General features: G+C 40.1%; 2 protein-coding genes across 3 annotated transcripts in view; one reads left to right on the forward strand and one right to left on the reverse strand.

Annotated features, from left to right (window-relative positions):
- Nucleotides 1–335: 335 nt before the first annotated feature.
- frk (fyn-related Src family tyrosine kinase) lies at nt 336–13511 on the reverse strand. 2 transcript variants are annotated; one of them, XM_058613446.1, is made up of 8 exons: nt 12834–13511; nt 9389–9510; nt 5904–6067; nt 5651–5819; nt 4658–4816; nt 2923–3101; nt 2620–2779; nt 336–2155 (listed from the first exon to the last, which is right to left on the reverse strand). In XM_058613446.1, the coding sequence occupies exons 1-8, from the start codon at nt 13310–13312 to the stop codon at nt 1947–1949; spliced, it is 1641 nt and encodes a 546-aa protein (XP_058469429.1). In that variant the 5' UTR covers nt 13313–13511; the 3' UTR covers nt 336–1946. The 2 variants fall into 2 exon arrangements, with proteins under 2 accessions (XP_058469429.1, XP_058469427.1); XM_058613444.1 differs by having other exon boundaries at nt 2923–3104; nt 12834–13510.
- A 1177-nt stretch (nt 13512–14688) lies between these two features.
- The window catches only part of nt5dc1 (5'-nucleotidase domain containing 1), a 68845-nt gene continuing 63127 nt past the window's right edge, over nt 14689–20406 (forward strand). The window contains exons 1-6 of the mRNA XM_058613182.1: nt 14689–15033; nt 18006–18097; nt 19235–19306; nt 19400–19509; nt 20075–20154; nt 20272–20353. Coding sequence (XP_058469165.1) covers nt 14941–15033; nt 18006–18097; nt 19235–19306; nt 19400–19509; nt 20075–20154; nt 20272–20353 — 529 coding nt within the window. The 5' untranslated portion in view covers nt 14689–14940. The remainder of the gene's footprint in view (nt 15034–18005; nt 18098–19234; nt 19307–19399; nt 19510–20074; nt 20155–20271; nt 20354–20406) is intronic.

Here is a 20406-nt window from a genome sequence, read left to right on the forward strand (position 1 = left end):
AAGGTTGTCCTGTTAGCGCCTAGAAGAAATCCATGGTGCGAGTTCACAAGATCCAGTTGAAACCAACAGTTTTAAAAAAATGGGTCAAAACATCCGACTAAATAAATGTTTTATCATATTGGCTTTTTATCCACACACAACCAGCATTTTGGGTTCAACTTATTCAAATAAAGCTTTATTTACAAACAGGGCTAGAATTATGTACTACAGCCTTTAGAGTCATGTTTTTTTTGAGGGGGAATAAGGCGTTGGGCAACAACTACTGGCCCTTAATTGCATATTGGACGGATGGAACTACATGTATTTACTTTGGATTATGAAAGTTATGACAACCCTTAAAGTTGCAGTAATCTTTATTTCATACATCACATCATATCATGATATGGCTGCCAATAGTGAACCAATAAAGAGAATGATCAATGACTCTTTGTTTGCCTTGAAGAGTCAGTGCTGCTTTCAGTAAGGTAAGCTGCTGGTTACCTCACAGTTCACTACCTAAAACGGTGAGTGAAAACCACAACGAAAAGGCAAAATAAACGTTTACGATGCTCTGTCCACTTTAAAAACGACAGTTAAAATAACTTGTTCATAAGATAAAAATGTGCACTGCCATGAGACAAATGATTTATGATTTACTGCAGCTTAAAAGTTTCTTTATAAACGTTCAAAACAACAAAACGGGGTTTGTAAAAACGTGGACTCATAGTTACGCTCCAGTTATTTGTGTGCATGAACGATCCATCAACCTGCAGAGCTCCATACAAACAAGTCCATGAGGTGTTCCTGTAGTCTGAAGAGATGAGCTTCACTCCACAGTCGTTGGATCGTGTGATCCAACGACTGTGGAGTGAAGCAGAGATTTGAGTCTCTTGAAAATGGGGAGGCGACGACATTCTTCCCAGACCCGTACTCCATCTCTCAAATGAGACTGAGATGCAGTCTGGTGTTAGCCAGGCTACGGGATTAAAGTTGACTACTAAAGCCAAAGCCAAAGACAGTTGCCTATAGACCTCTTTCAGACCTGGTATAAAACATCTGTCCTAAGGAATCCAATCACAAATTGACAGCACTAAATATGACATATTCACACATGTATCCTGGATAGATTTCCTTTGACCACTTGAGATGACATCACACTTCACTTGTGCAGTATATGCTACATCCTTCCTATTCACGGTGACAAAATGATGTTTTAAATCAATCTGACCATACAGCCCCCAGATCAAGGCTTTAATGGTACGCCTTATACCAAATATTAGAGTATGACATTGTTTTTTGAGGGGGATGGGCAGTGCATTTCACAATAAAAGCCTTGTTGGGACACTTTGTTTTTTTGGATTCAACCAAAATCCCTGAGTGCTTTTTCTTAATTATTGAAAGGACACATTTCAACCTGAACTCTGAGCTTGAACACATGTCATCGGATCTCTCGGGATGGATGTTAATACCATGTCTGAACAGGTCCACAGATACAGTGCATGTGTGTTGCAGAGTTAGCTGAGATGAGATCATCTGCCACTCATTCCTTCTCTGTGTAAGAGACTGAGCAAGTATTTTCAGATCCAGATTACATTTCTCAGATCCTCTCGGGGAACTTACAGTAAAGCTCACGTAGCTGGTGGAAACAATGTGCGCTATGCTGAGTGCAAGAAGAACTGGTTGGTCGAGATGGACAGATTTGCAGCTTTTCATCTGTGCTGACAGAGGCCTCTTCCATTTTGAGAGCCAACGTTACAAGTTAGGCTCAACGTGCATGTGGCCTCGTCTCAAAGTGCATTCGGTTATCACACAAAACAAAGCCAGGAGTGTTGCTGTAGGAAAAGCGAGTCAGTTGTTGTCACAGTATTCTACCACATGGATTTTAAATTACCTTTCAGTGTCTTTTCATTAAATACGTCACTTTAAGTCCTTGTATTCAGCATTTTCCTTTCTTTTTAGTTAGTGTCTTAGTATTGGCTGGCATCGTCATACGAGTTCACATCCAGGTCAAAGAAGTCCTCCAGCTTCCACTGCAGGGTCTCAAACGTGGGTCGTTCCTGTTCGTCCTTCTTCCAGCAATCCATCATGATGTCATACATGACTTGGGGGCATTTCGGGGGGCGCGGCATCCTGTGTCCCAGGGGAACCTTCTGGACTACCTGGTAGTTGGACATGCCTGGAAGAGTCCCAGAGAGACATGGTTACTAGCAGGATCGGATTTCTTCACTTAAATTAAAGTTTTCTGATGTGGTACTGAACCCCGAGTAACAGTCACGTTGTTTAAATCTGTTCAGTTAATTCATTCTAAGTGCTTAAATGATTTGTGTTCAACCTCGGCCTCGTGTTTAGCACGCATTTTCAGACTCTCTCCAGGAATTAACCCAGAGGGACTGAGTGCGTACAAATGTCCATACAAATGTCCATTTGGACACTGCCTTCAGTTAATGGCATCTAGGGAACGTCTGTGTCCCTCTGTGTTCTCGTCATTAACAGCTTTCACTGGTCCTGCGATAGGTTGGTGACCTGTCCAGGGTGAACCCTGCCTCTCACCCAATGTCAGCTGGAATTGGCTACAGCTCCTCCTACAACCCTTCAAAGGATAAGTGGGATAATGGAAGAATGGAAGGTGATAGTCTTTACCTGGATAAGGCATCTGGCCAAAGGTCATGATCTCGTACAGCAAAACCCCAAAGGACCAAACATCAGATTTTATGCTGAACTTGTTGTCGTGGATGGCCTCTGGAGCGGTCCATTTCACAGGGAACTTTGTGCCCTGTTTGGCTTCGTACACACTCTCGTTCTAAAACACACACAATTCAGTTTTAGTGTCAAGATCCACATCTCCACAGTGGGTTTAAGAGGAACATTTGCAATGCCTGGCTCATAACTAGCTTGAAATCATAGAGCTCAAATCAAGAGAATAAAGAACTAAGTCAAACTCACAATGAAGACCCTGGCGAGACCAAAGTCGGCGATCTTGCAGATGTTGTTTTCGCCCACCAGGACATTTCTGGCTGCCAGGTCTCTGTGGATGTAGTTCTGTTCCTCCAGGAAGGCCATGCCCGATGCCACCTGTGCTGCCATCTCTATCTGGTCACAGAGCCGGAGAGTAGAACCCTTATCTTCTGAAATCAAGGCAGAAATGGCGCATATTAATTAATACCATAAAATCTTTACTGATTCCCACAAGGGAAATGAAAGAGTAACACTCACAAAAACAGAATCATTATTTATTCCCTTTTGGCTTCTCCCTCTATATGCCCTTCCTGACACAACCCTCCCATTTCATCCGGATGTGACCCCCCCTCCCCCCACGGCTGGGGTAAATTTAGAGCCTCCAATTAGCAATGAGCAATTTGTATTTGTGATCATTTGTATTTGTCACTCAATCAGAGAGGGCTTCGTTCTCTATATAATTGTGAGGTTTAAAGAAGCGTACACAAAGTTGAGACTGTGCCAGGAAGTGACAGAGAACTTGAAATGACACAGCCAAATGGAATGCAGCCGTCATTGTTATTGATTGTTACATCTGCGGGGAAAACAGCCAATGGGATTAGACTGTAACAGGTTCAACAATCCAGGATTAGCTAATGGCAAAGGTATTTCAACACTGATGAGAGCTGTTTAAAGTAAAGGTTTAAAGTAATCTTTATTTGAGGTTTGGTTTTTACGAGACGCAGACACATAGTCGCTGTTTTACGCATAAGCAGCATGAATGAGGCAGAATGAGGTAAATTTGACGAGAAAATGAGGCTTGTATATTCACTCCCCTGCACCAAAGTCCATTGACTCTGATCTCACAGGACATGAGCTGCTTGTTAACTGTTGCCACTTGGGTCAATCTGATTCAAGTATTTTGAAAATTGAATACACAAAATAACATGTTTTTGGCATTTTTGAAAGGAGTGGATCAACAATCGTCTGATTGCTGTGATGAAACCAGAAAATAAAATAGGTTATAAACTAAGTTGACAAATGATTTAGTAATCGATTAATAATCTAAATGAATCTATTTATCATTGCAGCCCTAAACTTTACCAGGAAATGTACAAAAACACCATCATTACAGCAAAAAAAGAGAATTTGGCAGCATGTTGTTAATAAAAGCTCTTTGGCAAAATAAAATCATAGAACTAAAAATAAAAGTACATTCCTGTACATTTGGATGAGGATTCAGACGAGTAGAACACTGAGCAGTCGTTTGACTTCATTTCAAGTTTCTGAGGAAACTGTGCTCCCTGATTTACATGCCAATACAGTCGCACACATACACTTAGGATGACTCATACTGATCAGCTGGTAATGTAAGTTTTGTCATGTCCTCATGCCAAGAAGAGATAACACTCGAGGAACATTAGTGCACGTCTTTATCTGTTGTACATCAGCGCTCACTAAAATCATGCCTGCCACTGTGTTCGCCCATTATATCAGTTTGTGAGTTGTTGATCAACTGCCGTTTCCATCAGCGAGTTGTGATTCTGATGTCTGTCATCGTCGACCAGCAGCTCCCTCGTCCACCACAAGTTACCGTTTCTCAGTTGTGGCCCCGACTGTTGCAACAGGAAGTGAAGACTGTTTTCAAAGCGCTGCAGCAGCAGAATCACTGGACTCTGACCCCATCGTAAAGTAGCAGTCGCTTCTAATCGCACGTGTGGGCGAAAACAAAGCGCTCTCTTACTCTGAAGGTACTCCTGCAGGCTGCCATTCTTCATCAGCTCTGTGATGATGTAAATGGGCTCCTCTATGGTGCACACGGCGTACAGCTGGATGAGCTTCTGGTGCCGCAGCCTCTTCATGATCTGAGCCTCTTGGAGGAAATCCTCGGCATCCATCGTACCTGGCAAAAGTGTTCATTGATGGTTATTTGTAATGTTTTGGAAGATAAGCATTAACTCTGTACATCATGTGGTGTAGTGTTCACATGCTATACAGCGGCAACAAGGATGGATGACTGAACAGGCCTAACAGGCTCAGGGGTCAAAGGGCTCAGAGGGCCCTGAAGCCCAAGCCTTTGAGCTGAAGCCAAATCACACTGGTTATGTTATTTATATTAATAGTTCCCCTCAATCATATACCATGGTTTACATCTGGAAGAGGTCCCTCAGCCAAATCACACTGGTTGTTAAGTAATGTCTTTATATGTCCCCTTAGGCTAAGTTAACTCTTAATGGATTTAAAAGGCTTCAAATAAGGACAGAAAACCTGACAAAAAACACCTCTGGCCAAGTCAGTCACTGTGTTAATGCACGGAGGGGGGAGTGGCTCAGTGGTTAAGACCGGTACCCTGTGTGCGAAAGACATCATGGTCGCAAGTTTGACTCCACCCCTGGCTGATTGTACTCAATTCCATTTAAAGTCATGTAACATGTAATTTAAAAGGTTTCCTTCCCAGCAACAACGGGTGTGTTCAGTATTATGTTGTGGGTGTGTTCATTTGAGCACATTGTAAATATTACCGAAATGACCAAGTGTGTTCAACTGAGATTCCTCAAGGTTCTGTAGCAGATTTGGCCCCGGGTTGACGCGGGTCAAGAAAACCAAGGAAACCCAAACTGTGAAAAGGAACCACTTCCCTACCTCATTATAATAAGGTTACAGATGGAAGCACAGTGGGATGTACTGCAAACTACACCCCTCAGCATGCATTAGAGGTTAGGCTGGACACACATACCAGGTTTGAGGGTCTTCACGGCCACTGCTGTGGTTTGGTTCCAAATGCCTTCATACACTTCACCAAACTGACCCGCTCCCAGCTTCCTCAGCAGCTTGATGGACTTACGGTCAATCTCCCACTGGTCCACTGTGTTGTAGGAAAGACCATGAGTCTGTGGGGCCTCCATCTATAAGGACAAAAAGCACCTTTCTTTACACCAGGGTTTGTTTAGTTCATGTTAGGGTCTATAGCGTTTGTACCACATCTTTACCTTTTTGCATGGTTCAGCCAGACGCACACAAAGGCCATCGGCTTGTCTGGAGTAATATTCCACCAACTCCTTCAGAGTTTGAAACGACCTTGTCCTTGACACAAAGTACTGACCATTGTCCTGTTTTCTTATCTTGTAATGCTTCACCTTCCCATTGTCCAGCACTGAAAGACAATTCAACATCCAGGATTATACAAACCACAGAGTTACCTCACGGCCCTAAAGCAATGTAGACATTTTTTTATGAGCACACTATAATCATGTCCTTCATCAGGTGACGAGAATGCAAACACGTAATAACAGGTGGGTGTTTCCCAGTTTTGTATGTAATGTCCAATTTAAAAAAACAAAAAGTGGACATTTAAGTGATCGGCGCAGCCTACTTTTACATGCCTGGACATGTAGATTATCCTTGTATTCTGAACAAAAGGAGGATGCAAAAGCAGTGCTCTGTGACGACAGTAGAAGAAAATAAGAACTTAGTCAGTAACCAGTAAGTAAGACAGGTGTGGTAATCATAATACACAGCACATAATTGTGTCATTCTACTGATGTTGGAACCAACTAGAGATGGATAAAAAAATCATGACAAAAAATGAAACAAATGTGATAAAAAGCACCCATGAAAATGTCAATTTGGTGAATGTTCATTATAAGGATTATGATGAATGAGATTATTTGTTCATATTTGGTCTGGTTCACCAACATACAGTCCTCCCTTTCCAGGCATGATTTATAAGTCTTACTTATGATTTTCCACAAATGTTCTCTGTGATATATTTGTCCTATCTGTGATTTCTGAGTAATGGAAAGTGATTTTAGAGCAATGTCAAGATGTGCCAATCCCAGCTGCCATAGGGCAAAAGGCGGGGTACACCCTGGACCGGTTGCCAGTCCGTCACAGGGCCACAGCGACAGTGGACTGTGGGAGGAAACTGGAGAACCCATGTACACATTAATAAAATCACATTATTTTGGACAGGATAATCCTGACAGTAAAATTCTATATCTTCCAATGCCAAGTACAGACATTTAAAATTCTGATATCCGACTTCCTCAATAGTAATAATGAGTACATTTGATGGATTCCTGTTCTTCCTCTTCTTTGACGAGGTCAAAAAACAAAGAGGAATTTTACAAATGTTCAATTTAATGGTGTGGAAGAAAAACAACTGTTTAACAGTGCTTTGCAGTATTTCCCAGATGAGCGGTTTTCTTCCCCAATGTCGGAAATCTGATCCATGCACAAAAAAATCCCAACAAAAAAACAGGGAATTAACGCAGCTCTTATCGACTGTGAAATGAACTGGACTGTCAGTGATTGTGAAAGCTTGGAAAGAATTCAGCTGTAATGGAAAGAACAAGGCCAGTGGAAAGACAGATTAGCACACGGAGAGATAAAGATATCATGATGCTTTTATGGGAGCGGAGACCTCTATTTATTTAACTTGATGACCTTCAGACCATCAATCATCTGAGTGAATCGAGGGAACAAATGAATCACTGAGCGGCGCTCGGGCATGAAATGTTCTTCGCTTTGTGACAGAGGAGCAAACAGACAAGAGGACAATGCTACGCTAGTGGCGTGAAATCATGCGAGAAAGTTACTGACAAGACATTAACATGCTATTAAAGGTTGGGTTATTTATCACAGAGATTTGTTCAGAACATTATCACATCAGGATCCTTAGTCACTCCACGTTAATCATTATTGCGCAACATAAAATTAATGTTGTGGAAAATCAGCTAACAGAAGCTAGAAGCTAACACTCAATCACATTGATGTAGCCATTATTAAAATATTGACAGAGCGTTTCAATGTGCGTTTTACATTCTGGCAACTAAAATGTTTACATTTTGATCCACTGGATCCAGAAGAGGTTTTGGATCAGTATAGAACCCACTAACTGTATAGCTGTTAAGATGTCACCTATGCTAAATGAGAATTCCCACATTAAATTGAAGTTGACAGAGATATTACTTTTAGTTTTGCACTTTTGCCCATTGTAAGTGTTTGGGATCTTGTGAACACTTGATCATCAGTGGGTCGATTCTTAACATTAAAATCTAATGGGAACATGCTTGGGTGATCACTTACCCATCACAAAAAATTCAAAATTGATACGTCAAAAACTGTGGTGGCTAAGAGCAGAACAGACTTAAAGATAAGAAACCCATGCCGATGAAAACACAACCTCCAACATCACATATTAGCAAAAATAATAGTCATTCAGACCTTGACATCGATCCTAATTAGAAATGGGATTATACTGAATTTTATTACACACGCACATTGATTGTTGTGAATTTCTCTTTTCTGGACAATCGTGAATTGGGAAAAATCATCAACATTTGACTTGAGTGACTTGAAAATCTAGCTCACCAATATACAGTCCTAGTGATTGCCACAAGGGGCAGCCTTCATTGTTCCAGTCAGTTCAGGACCTCACGACTAGTATCATAATCAGGTGTGGTGTGTTGCATGGTTTATTGGTAGAAACTCAACTACCCAGAAATATATTGCTTAATTGTATCATCGCTTCATAGTAAAGTCTTGGAATAAGCCTTTTATTTGTGTTTAGGGGAGGGCCTTGTTTTACACAGGCTGCCATCTTGTGCTAAAGCAATGTGTGTGTCAAATTGATTTGGTCAAGTAAATCCTGACAAGAAAGTGGACAGCACAAAGTTCAGGTGTGAACATACCCAAAATGTGTGAGATCTGATCCATCAAACCACATTTAGAGGTGGTCTGGGATGCCAATGTTAGCCACTGTACCGCCATGTAAGCCAGTGTGGGATGCTCATGGCCAAATTCTTTTACATGTGTGAAAGCACATCTGTCTTCTCAGCCACTGTACTCTAGAGTTTTTACAATTCCCAGCACGACGTGCAGATTTATGTGCAGCAGCTGCCACAATATTAACACTGATGAAGAAAAATCTTATTCCATGGTAAAGATACACATGAAGTGCAATGACTCACTTAGATAAGAATGTAGAATGTCTTCTTCACAAACAGCCTAAGGTAAGAAACCATGATTTAACCATCAGGTGCTGTCCACTCGTGAGAGGAGGGAACTAGGCCAGAGCAAAGTCTAAATTATAAAGTTATAGCAGTGATTTAGCAGTGCCAGGAATAGCAGTAACAGGAATAGTTACATATTACTCAGCTAGTAGCATAGCATCTCCATAGAGTCTGTCCACTTCCTGGTAATGAAGCTTGGGGTTACTTAGAAGTCTGGTGAGTAGTCCTAAATACATTTGGTTAGGGCTGCAACAATAATATTTAATCGATTAGAAAAATAAGCAACTGTTTGATAATGGACTAAGATTAGGACCTTAGCTTCCTCTGGTGGAAATACTGTTCTGTTTATATACCAGGGTATGTGATCAGAGTGGAGCTGACAAAGATTTCTACCAATATCTCTGGCATTTCTAATCCAAACACTGCACACATTGGTGCAGTGTTACAGTATCTGAGCTCACCTGAGAGGGAGAGCTCTCCTTTTTGAGTCTCGCTGTTTCTGACGAGGAAGGCACCGTGCCGGTTTCCTCCAGCAAGCAACATCTTCTCTGCGTCTATCCTCTTGGTGTTGGGGAAATACCAGCTAAACGGGAGAATTTAGGCAAAGAAACACAGCTGGTCAAGCACATTTCAGTCCTTTCTTTAGTATAAACACTGATTAAAGCAACACATTACTGTACTAGCAGCACAATCTAAACCACTAAATCCAATAAAGCAACCTAAAACTTACCAATTTGTTTCATTTATAGAGGAAAAGAAAGAATGTAGTGATAATGTAATCGACTACCAAATGAATCACCAATGATTTTAATAGATTCATTGGTTTGAGTGAGGGTTTATATAAAAATAAATACACTTCTTTAATGTGATTATATTCTGGTTTCTTTGCTCCTCTCTTTTGTAGACATAATATTTGAGCACATTGTAATTCTGAGTTACGGAGAAACAGGGATTTTTTACCATTATCCAACATTTTATGGATCAAACGACTAATATTGTAATTAATTCAACAGATTCAGTATTAAAATATTTGTGGGAAGCAGCCACAGTCTGGTGGATTATGGTATAGGGAGTTTGCTTTCTCCAAAAGCCAGAAGTCAAATAAAGCATAATGCTGACGAGGATTCTTTGTGTATACTAAACCTGATTTCTTTTGCTTATAGAATTCGCCATCGATGTTCAAAAACTCACATAAACACAATAGTGAAATCACACTGTTGCTCTAATCAGCTCGACTCTACACAGCTTGGTATCGTTTTCCAATACTATAGTATCTCCTCAACTCAACTCGTTTGTGTTGCGTGTAAAACAAAGTCACAGCAGTTTCATGCAGCCGTGCAGTGATGACTCCGCCCACGTTGAGTAGGTACTATTTTGTAGTGGAAAACCAACCTAAACTGTGCCGAGACGATTCGAGGCGAGCTGAGACCATAGTGGAAAAGAGCCATAAATGTATGTAAATACAAAATTGTAATAAACTGAACTTTAAAATCTGTGTCAACATAGTCAGCAACACACTTTGTGATTGGTTGATGTGGAGCAAAAACCTTTCAAAGAAAATGTACCTCCGTGCAAAAACAATAAAAAACCTTCTGTTACTAATGTTAAAACTTGTGTTGACTGTATAGAGGTTTGAAAATCTGACTAATCGCATGAACTAAGCTGTTAAAATAAATCGGCAGCTTCCGTCATACAGCAAAAACTATGCAAGCAGTGTTGCAAATATCAATTATTGTCATCATTGATTCGTCCGTTGATTATGTTCAGGATTAAGTAAAATGTCAGAATATGCAGAAAAAAAATATTCACCAAACAATGATGTTCTCAAAGGGTTGTGTGTTGTTTTTGTCGACAAGGCAAAATTATTCAGTTTAAAAAAAAAAAACTAGAAAATATTCACATTTAAGAAGCTGAAAAATCTGAAAGATGGTTTTAATTATTTTAAAAAAATATATAAAAAAAAAATCTATGAATCAATTATAAAAATAATGGCAACAATAAAATCATTTCCTGCTGCGTAAAAAAACTTTAAATAGAACAAGGGTCAGGAGATTGCATGTTTTTTTGATGGAGGAAATATGTGACCTTGAAAACCTTTATCAGGGAAAACTTTAAGTTTCCTTTATCAACAGAAATAAATTCCATTTATGGAGGACTTATGGACCCTACTCCTGTGTGACATGCATGATTCCTTTAAGCAGGAAGTAGAAGTGGATATTTCTTTTAGACTTGTGGGTCAGAGGTTGACACTCCTCATCAATCCAAAACAAATGTAATTTTAAAAAAAAGTTTCTACTGTCATGTAAATGCATTGACTGTAAACATGGATCATAGTGGAGACATGAGAAAAAACAAGATCTTTAAGTGGAGAGTGGGAAAATCTCAAAATGAAGTTTGCTTTTGCTACATTTTCTTAGTGGCCTTGCTTTCTTCATTCTGTCTTCATTCCTTCTCCGTTGTAACCTACCCCTGTTGTAATGTACACTTAAATTATTTATGTATACTTAATAAAGCTTGTATATGTACTACATATTTAAACTCAGGGGGACACAGGAGCTGCTGTGTGCTTTGGTCAGTTTGTGTCATTTAAGTAAATCTGAATGAAGAACTTCAAAATAACACATTTCCACTTAGTGATGGAGGCAGCAGTGGATCATCACCTCTGTGTGACATGACATGATGCAAACAATGTTGATTTCTCAATGGACACTGATGTGAGAGAGTACGTTGTTTTCAAAGGTAAAGTTTCCAATTGGAAAAGTCTGTCAAACTGTGAAATATAGTGAAAAAACAAGACACTACAGACGCTGCTGTGAAGTCTTTTGTTAATGTTATGTCATGTCCATGTGTGACTTGGTGAAACTCTGACAACAATGAATCTAGGTTATAAAAACACTTATCCCCGTTCACAGACGCAGGAAAAACCAGAATGCAGCTGAGCAGAAACAGGTTTGACCGAGATGCCGATCGGTGCAACAATGCACCACTGAAACAAGGTGGACCTTTAACATGACGTTACATTTTCCACACAGATCAGCACGATACTGTAATGAACAGGCGAAAACATCATCACCTGCAAAAGCAAAGAGTCAACCGTCCAGGTTTAGTTTAACAAACGAATATAACAAAGCTCTCTTTTTGTCTTTTAAACTGACTGCAGCCAAAAATGTACTTTGTTGAAGTATTAGTGCCAAAGAGTCGGTCATTAGATTTAATTACAGCAGTTCAAAGGAAGATTCATTCCGGTGCTTTCTGGGAATTATTAACCTGGAAGCTCAGACTTCCTGGTCACAGAGAATGATTAACTCTGAAGACTGTGTGAGAGAGGACATCTCATATATATATATATATATATATATAGTATACACATATACATATATACACACACATATACACATACACACATACACACACACACACACACACATATATAGATAGATAGATAGATAGATAGATAGATAGATAGATATGTATGTATGTATACATACACAATTTTGAGAGTCTTGTCTATACATTTACTATTGTGCTACATTTTCATATCTTTACATGGAGTATACATACAGAGATTCATGTTGACAGTTGTACATTTAAAAACACATACACTCATTTATAGCCTGTGTTAATAAAGACACTTTATTTGTATTATTTGTATGTGTATACTGAGTTAGTTAATTCCTGAAAATGTGAGAAACATGTTTTTCCTGCATCTTTTTAAGACATAACACCCTATATTTATATTCATTTAAATACCTTCACACACATCTAAACTACACCTTATATCACAGACTTTAATAAAACATTATACATTGACTTATTACACTAATGCATAGCCTATCTTAATAAAGAAAGACATAAACTTTATTTGACGTGATTTTGCAGACAATGACTGGGATTTAAAAGACTCACGGTTCTGATTCCAGACTCTCCACAGGAGCCACATAGTTGGCGGGGATGTATCCCTGACTGGGGGAGGACAGGCCGGTGATGGCTTTGGCGAACCACCAGTCCCCTGCACTTTTGTCCAGAGCTTCGAGGATGTCCCCGGCATGGAAGCTCAGGTCCTCCTCAGTGCGGGCGGAATAATCATACAGCGCGATGTAATGCTCTCCAGGCAGCGACTGTCTCCTGTGGTTGTTGCTGCTGCTGCTGTGGTGGTTGTTGCTGCTGCTGCTGTTGTTGTTGCTGCTGCTGCTGCTGCTGCTGAGAACTCTGCTGTCAAACCCCGGCTCTGATAGCGCGTTGTTTTCAAACACATGATCCACTTTGTCCTCGGGCCTGTTGCTCTCACCTGCGGCCGGACCCGGCTTCTTAAAACAGGCCAGGAAACGCTCCCAGCACGCCCTGACACTCGCCTGGATGTCCGCGCATCCGTCGCTCTCACTCATTGTGACAATGTACGGTTGAACGCTCTAACCCTCGCTCGTCATAATAAAGCCTCCATTCGTGCTGTTCTTGTTGTGTCTCAATAATCCCAGAGTCTCGCAGTAAAGACAGGAGCAGCCAGTGAAACCGTCTACTTCTACTACTTCTACTTCTACTACAACTACTACAAGTACTTCTTCTGACACAGGTAGAAAACTAATAAAGGAAAGTTCATGGTTCAATCAGCTGCACCTGCTGAGGAATGGGGCGTGGCCCCGCGGCCCTCACACGGGAGATGACGCCGTGTGCCCTCTGCTGGCCATTATCGTGAACTGCAGCTGTCTTTTGCATGACTGTTCGAGTAGCTAGCATCCAGCTGCAGCCCCGGAGAACAAGAGAACAACACCCTGGCGTGACGGAAGTACTGTGATGTGACGGAAGTGATTTTCAACTCAAAGAAGAGAAAAAAAAAAAAGAGAGAAGGAACTTTTGCTGTTTGAAGCAAAAAATAAACCAATTCATATACAATAGTAAATATAAGTAAATAGTAAATAAAGCGCTAGCGTACAACACTCATAACGCCCGACCTGCGACCTTTAAAAGCGTTTCATTACAATACATAATCATTTATTACATATATTCTATACAGAACCTTCAGCATCTTAAAAAATGGTTACTGACATGTCATCATTTTACAATAAAGCTTTTATTTTTTTACTGTTGTAAGTTTATTTGTCTAAATAAAGTAAAAAAGAAAAAACTAAAATTCGGAGGTAACTTCTGTCACACCAGGGTGTTGTTGTCACACCAGGGTGTTGTTGTCACACCAGGGGCTGCAGCTGGAGCTATTGGACTCTTCTACACAGGTAAGTACGGTGGCCGAGAAGTGCAAATCACAACGACATTAAGAAATCACAACGACATTAAGTACAATATCTGCACTCATACATGTGTTTAATTAAATGTTGTGTAAATGTATAATTGTGTGTTTTTTTAATTCAATTTATTCTTCCTTTTACCGTAATATATAGTTACAATCAGAATTATTCAACCCCCTCACCTTAAAATATATTATAGTGATGTGGATGAAAGATAATGACAATAAATGAATGGTCTGACCTGTCATGTGTCCAAGAGACCCTCTTGTCTCATGTTTACTTATTAATGTCAATCATCAATACATTTAAGTATTAAACGGAGGTTTAATTCAAAACCTTAGTCTAGACTCTAGACTAAGAGGTTTAATTAAACCTCAGATTTTGAGGTTTAATTAAACCTCAAAATCACCACTCCAACCCAAAAAATGGTTCCAACCGTAATGTCGATGCTTCAGCGGCTCAAGCTTTTCCCCTGTAATGTCTCTGCGCGCTCGCACTGTGTATTACGGTATCCTTTCATACCCGGAAGCACTGCTCACTTGCCTCCGTTCGCCTGCCCTCGCCTCTCTACCGCCTTCCTCTGGCGCGCGCGAGTTTAGCCTCTCTTTCTATTTTTTTTTTGTCTCCTTTCGGGAACTTATCGACTATAACCGGTGAGCGGTGATTGACTCGTGAGACGACGGCGCGGACAGTGTGTCTGTGACGTGGACACGTCGCCAGTGTGAGTGCAGCAGTGTCGTTGGTGTGTGAGCACGGACGTAGCTCCAGCTACAATGAGCGACTACTTCAGCCTGTCAGACTGCGATGTTATCGGCTTCGACCTGGACCACACGCTCTGCCGCTACCGTCTGAAGGAGAACTCCAGGGTGAGTGTCTGTGTGTGTACGTGTGTGTGCGTGGGCATCCACAGCGAGCGCGCGACATTCTTGCGGTCTGTGGCTTCGACCCCGCGCTGCATCACATCTGTATTAAAAATAGCTCACAGTCAATAACCGTCAGCGGTGGCTCGTCACCTCAGCACCGGCGCCTGATCGACCACTGACCGGTGCAGATGCGCGTGATCGCTCGGTGGCTGCATGCAGCGGACAGGTGTGTGTGTGTGAGAGTGTGCTGCTGCTGATGATGCTGCTGCTGATGCTGCTGCTGCTGATGCTGCTGCAGTCACTCTGCGTGACTCACAGGTTCATGATGCTCATGCATGTATTTAAATGAGGCCCATTGACAGCCAGCAGTCCCTCACATCACCATCCACCGCCTGTCACGTGTTATTTCTATTATACCTTCACTATACATTCAAATTTAAATAATAATGATAACAATAATAATAATCATAACAACACTCCTGTGAACTTTAAATCGCACCTTTGCAGAACAAGGTTAACAAAGTATTTCACAAGGTCAACTAAAGTTGGACTAATCAGACTTATGATGGTGATGGTCTGCGTTTATACAGCACGTTTGTAGTCTTTTATTTTTGAATTACACTTTGTATTGTTCCCTTCCAAGGCTGCAGCTAACGATTATTTTCATAATCGGTTGATACCGACGTCCTTTGTCGCCCGAGAGGATTTGCAGCAGCTCATGAAGAGAGTTAGAACAGACATGAATAAATGAAGAACATGGTTCGATGGCAACAAATGATCAAAAACAAAACAAGTTATCTTTGGTAATCGTGGAATATACACGTTATATTGAGAGAGTGTATGACATTCAATTTCTCGGTGAAAGTCTAGACTGTAAATGGCATTGGAGACCACATGTAAGATATGTGTGATCTGAATTATCAAGGAGAGTTGCTTTGTTGGGTAAAGAAAGAAATATTATTACATGTCATATAATATATGACATGTAATAATATTATTGAACAAAGTGTTGCCATATTTGACTTCCTGTGTGGAGGTATGGGGGAATGTACGGTGGCTGACAGGGGCCAACGCACTGCAACAACCCAAAACATGCAGGAGGAGAAACAAGCTGCATATTCACAAATGCTGCACATTCAAAAACATGCAGGACAGGAAGCACACACAGGTCCCAAAACACATGCAGAAACCAAAACACCAGCATATTCATCAATGGAAGTGGGTCTGTGGGAGCGCTCGTTTTCGTGCGGCTCTAAGACCAGCCGTTTCTATACGTGGGGACTACTTAATTCTTACTTACTTACTTATTAAAGACCTTTATTAAGAGGTTCTCCTCCAGTAACAACACAGTTTTTATGATCAGTGTTTAAATTGGGCGTAGAAAAGTATGCTTTTATTACATCTCAAAGTTGAGAAAGAGAAAATCTGACTTCTAATTTGAATTTTTTTCAAACATTCTACAGTACAACTGGATTACAGAACTGGATTATACAGTACTTTGTGCAGATGCTTCTGTCCGATTAATAGGTCTCTGAAACATAGCAGCGAGGAGATGTGTTTTCAAACGTGTCCACAGATACGGTGATCTGAGTGTTTTATTTTGAAAACCAGACGTCAATGTCCTTAAAAATCAGCTTGACTGCAGATTTTTTACTATGAAGCCCATTTGTAATTCACCGTCAGAGTTTGACTGCAGAGAAACGAGTGTCGGATAGCTTGACCACAGTCGGATAACCTCTTAATAAAGGTCTTTTAATAAAGTAAGAATTAAGTAGTAATCGTAGCATCGTAACGGCTGGTCGTAGAGCTGCATGAAAACGAGCGCTCCCACAGACCCACGTCCGTTATTGAATATGCTGGTGTTTTGGTTTCTGCTTGTGTTTTGGGGTTTGTGTGTGTTTTCGCTTCTGTGTGTGTTTTTGTTTGTGAATCTGCAATTTACGCTGAAAAAGAAGAGAATAGGGACCGTGTTAGCGTTGAATGATTTTGTTGTTGTATGGAGCAAAGAAACCAGAGAATTTTCACTTTTAAGAAGTTAAAAAAACTTGTTTTATTTCTTGTCTTATTGTTTCAATATTTGTTTCAATTTGTTTCAATGTACAATATTCAACTTTTGGGGGCGGGGTGGAATTTTGAAATTCATAACTGAAACAGTTTTTCTGACCTTTCAAACATTTAAACATTCATACAACAAAACAATTCTTACATGATTTCTCTTTTGGAAGTAACTTTGAATCTTGAAGCTAAAAGTAAAAAAAAAGTCCTTATTTTTATATAGTCTTCATATTATAAAGCACGTTATCAAGTGTAAATATGTCAATAGTGGGAATTAAGCACACTGTTCTCCACAAACAACAGCCATTTATCCACCTTTTAAAAGTGAAGGCTTCCTATTATTCAAAGGAACCATACATGTTTCGATTTGTCGCATCATGCTGATGTTTTTGTTTTTGTTCAGACGGGTTTAATCAATTTTGATCACATTCAGCAAAGTTACCAGGGAAAACGTGCGGAAAAATAGGGCGTCTTTAGGGCGTCCCGTCTAATTTCTTATTATTTCCAGTACGTGATAAACCCCAGGACGCCCTGCTGGATAAAGGGTAGAAAATGGATGTATGGATATTATACACTTACTTACAATTATTAAACACGACAGCAAAACAATGAGCAAACACTGGGCAACATTGGAGAGAAAACTCTGTCAGAACCAGACGTGTACGAACATCTGCCTCAACAGGTTGGGATAGGAGAGAGGAGAGAAAGGAGGGGGAAAGGAAGGAGGTTAGTGAAGGAGAGGTGTGTGAAAAGAAGAATGGAGAGACTGTTTGGGAATCCCTGCTTTAACATGCAGCAGGACTCTAAACTCAAAGCTCTGTTCTTAACTACTGATGATGCCTGATGGCGTTCTTTTTTGATTTAATACAGATACTGTCATCCTTATTGATTGATTGATTGATTGATTTGTGTGTGTGCAGCTCATCTATGAGAGCTTTACCAGGTTTCTGGTGGAACACAAAGGCTACGACAAGGACCTGCTGAACCTCACTCCTGCTACCTGGGATTTCTGGTGAGTCTGTCACTCAGCAGCAGTTTTTTTCGTATTCCTCTTAATTTCTTTGCCTGACACAATACCTCTTTGATCATATTATGTCTGGTTTTCTTTGTTTCTTTGAGCGTACGGGTCATTAGTCAACCTGAAACCAGGCAAACACATTATTCACATCAGTCAGACCTCAACGATTCCACTTTTATAGACTTTACTGATCAGTGAGCGCATGGGAAACACACGACACAGCAGGACCATGCAGCAATGATCTGAGTTAACCTTCTGTATCGATGAGGGTGAAAAAGAAAAGAAACGGTTCCATTATAAAATGATTATTGATGCATCAGAGTCTTTCTATATCATTTTATACTGTACATTAATATATCAAATATTAATGTGCGAGTGGAAATGACTTGCAACACATAAACAAAAATATACAAAGCTTAAAATCATGTTACATGAACAGTTGAGTGCCTTCTTTCATTTTTGACTTTGAAACACCAGCTAATATACTGTATATATTGATATACATCAATAGGGCGGGGCAATATATCAATGTTATATCTATATCGTGACATTTGGATAACGTCATATACAAAAAACTTTTAAAGGCCTATTATATTGGGTACATTTAAATACACAAAATAATTATTAATGTGTTATTAATAATTAATAACACATGTTGATCGGAAACGCATGGAATCGACAAAATGATATTTAAAAAAAAGGTCACTTAATAACACATTACTCATTTGTGTTATTGCAGAATTTTACCACATTATTCAGTCAATTTTATTGTTTTTAACACACGCAATTATCCTCATGTAATACAGACCCTGAACAGATATTTACAGTGTATTTTCACTCTCCTTTGAGAAGCACAAACTCTCAGAGTCCAGAGAAACAAGCAGCTTTATAGCCACACATATCTCATATATCAGGGTTAATTATAAGCCATATCCCCCACAGAGATTTGATTTATATCATGCATATCAAATGTATATCACGGTAAGATTTTTCTCCCATATCGCCCAGCCCTATACTTAAAGACACATGCAAAAATACAGCAGATTATTGATTGTTATTTTGTTATTTTAGTGGCTCAGACATCAGTGATTATACGGGTCTCTGTCTTTACACATTGGCTTTTGTGTGCAGTTTCAAAGGACTTGTGGTGGATCTGGAGGAGGGAAACCTGGTGAAACTGGCTGAAGATGGCACTGTCTTGCGGTAAGTTCATTGTCTTTCTTTTGTTAAGGTCCTCAGCTTTGTTTGTCAACATTTAAAGCGGGATAATATCGTTTTTATGTCCTGCTTCGTTAGAGCGACGCACGGAACCAATGACCTCAGCACAGAGGAGATCATCAAACGTTATGGGCCTAAAAGGGAGTGGAAGCACTTCAACAGCCTCAACACCTCCTTCACCAGATCTGGTATCATATTATTATCATCATCTTTCTTTAAAGGGATAGTTCAGGGAGTGTGGATGTTTGAGGCATCATCAGCATGAAACAGGCAGGCACACTGTCAATTAAAACATGGCCGCCAGTGGGGACAGCAAAACAACAAACTGAAAACTGACTGGAAATTAAGGTTTTCAAAACTGCTCACTCTCCCGCACCATATATTTAATAATGGAGGCAGCAATGGATCCCACTTCTCCTTTGAGCTGTGATATGAAATAGCTGATTTACTGATGGACCTTGGTGCATTGTCTAATGGTAAGACACAGTGGTGAACTTATTCATAGTGTGACACGGATTTGATTCGGTGATCTCTTTGCTCACTAATTAAAACGCTATATTTGTTATGTCTTTGCTGGTAGCCATGTTTTAGTGCAAGCTTGCCAGGGTTCAGGGGGCCTGCAGTCAGTTATGACGTAAATACACCGATTGCTGTTTGCTGCTAGTTCTTATTTGTTTTTGGTTAATGTGCATTATCTTTTCCCACTTCACTCTATTTAATTGGTTTACCAATCTTTCCTTTTTGTCTTTGCAGCAAAGTACTATTTCTATGACAACTACTTTGATCTACCTGGTGCTCTTCTCTGTGGAAGAGTTGTGGATATGTTGCACAAGGTACTATTTGATCATTGAGTGTGCAGCTTCATGTCATTGAGTGATATTTTTATTATTTCAGAATATTTGGAAAAACTTTGTCAATATGTAACTTTTCATTTCCTGTGTGACGAACAGCGAGGAAATGAGGTGAATCCCGACTTTTGGAAAGACATAGTTGCTGCCATCGACCACAATTACAACACGTCTGCATTCAAAGGTAAAGCTGCACATGTGTTTTACTTTGTAACTCATTGCTGATGTCTTTCTGTC

Source organism: Solea solea, chromosome 17 (genome assembly GCF_958295425.1).
Source record: "Solea solea chromosome 17, fSolSol10.1, whole genome shotgun sequence".
Classification (NCBI taxonomy): domain Eukaryota; kingdom Metazoa; phylum Chordata; class Actinopteri; order Pleuronectiformes; family Soleidae; genus Solea; species Solea solea.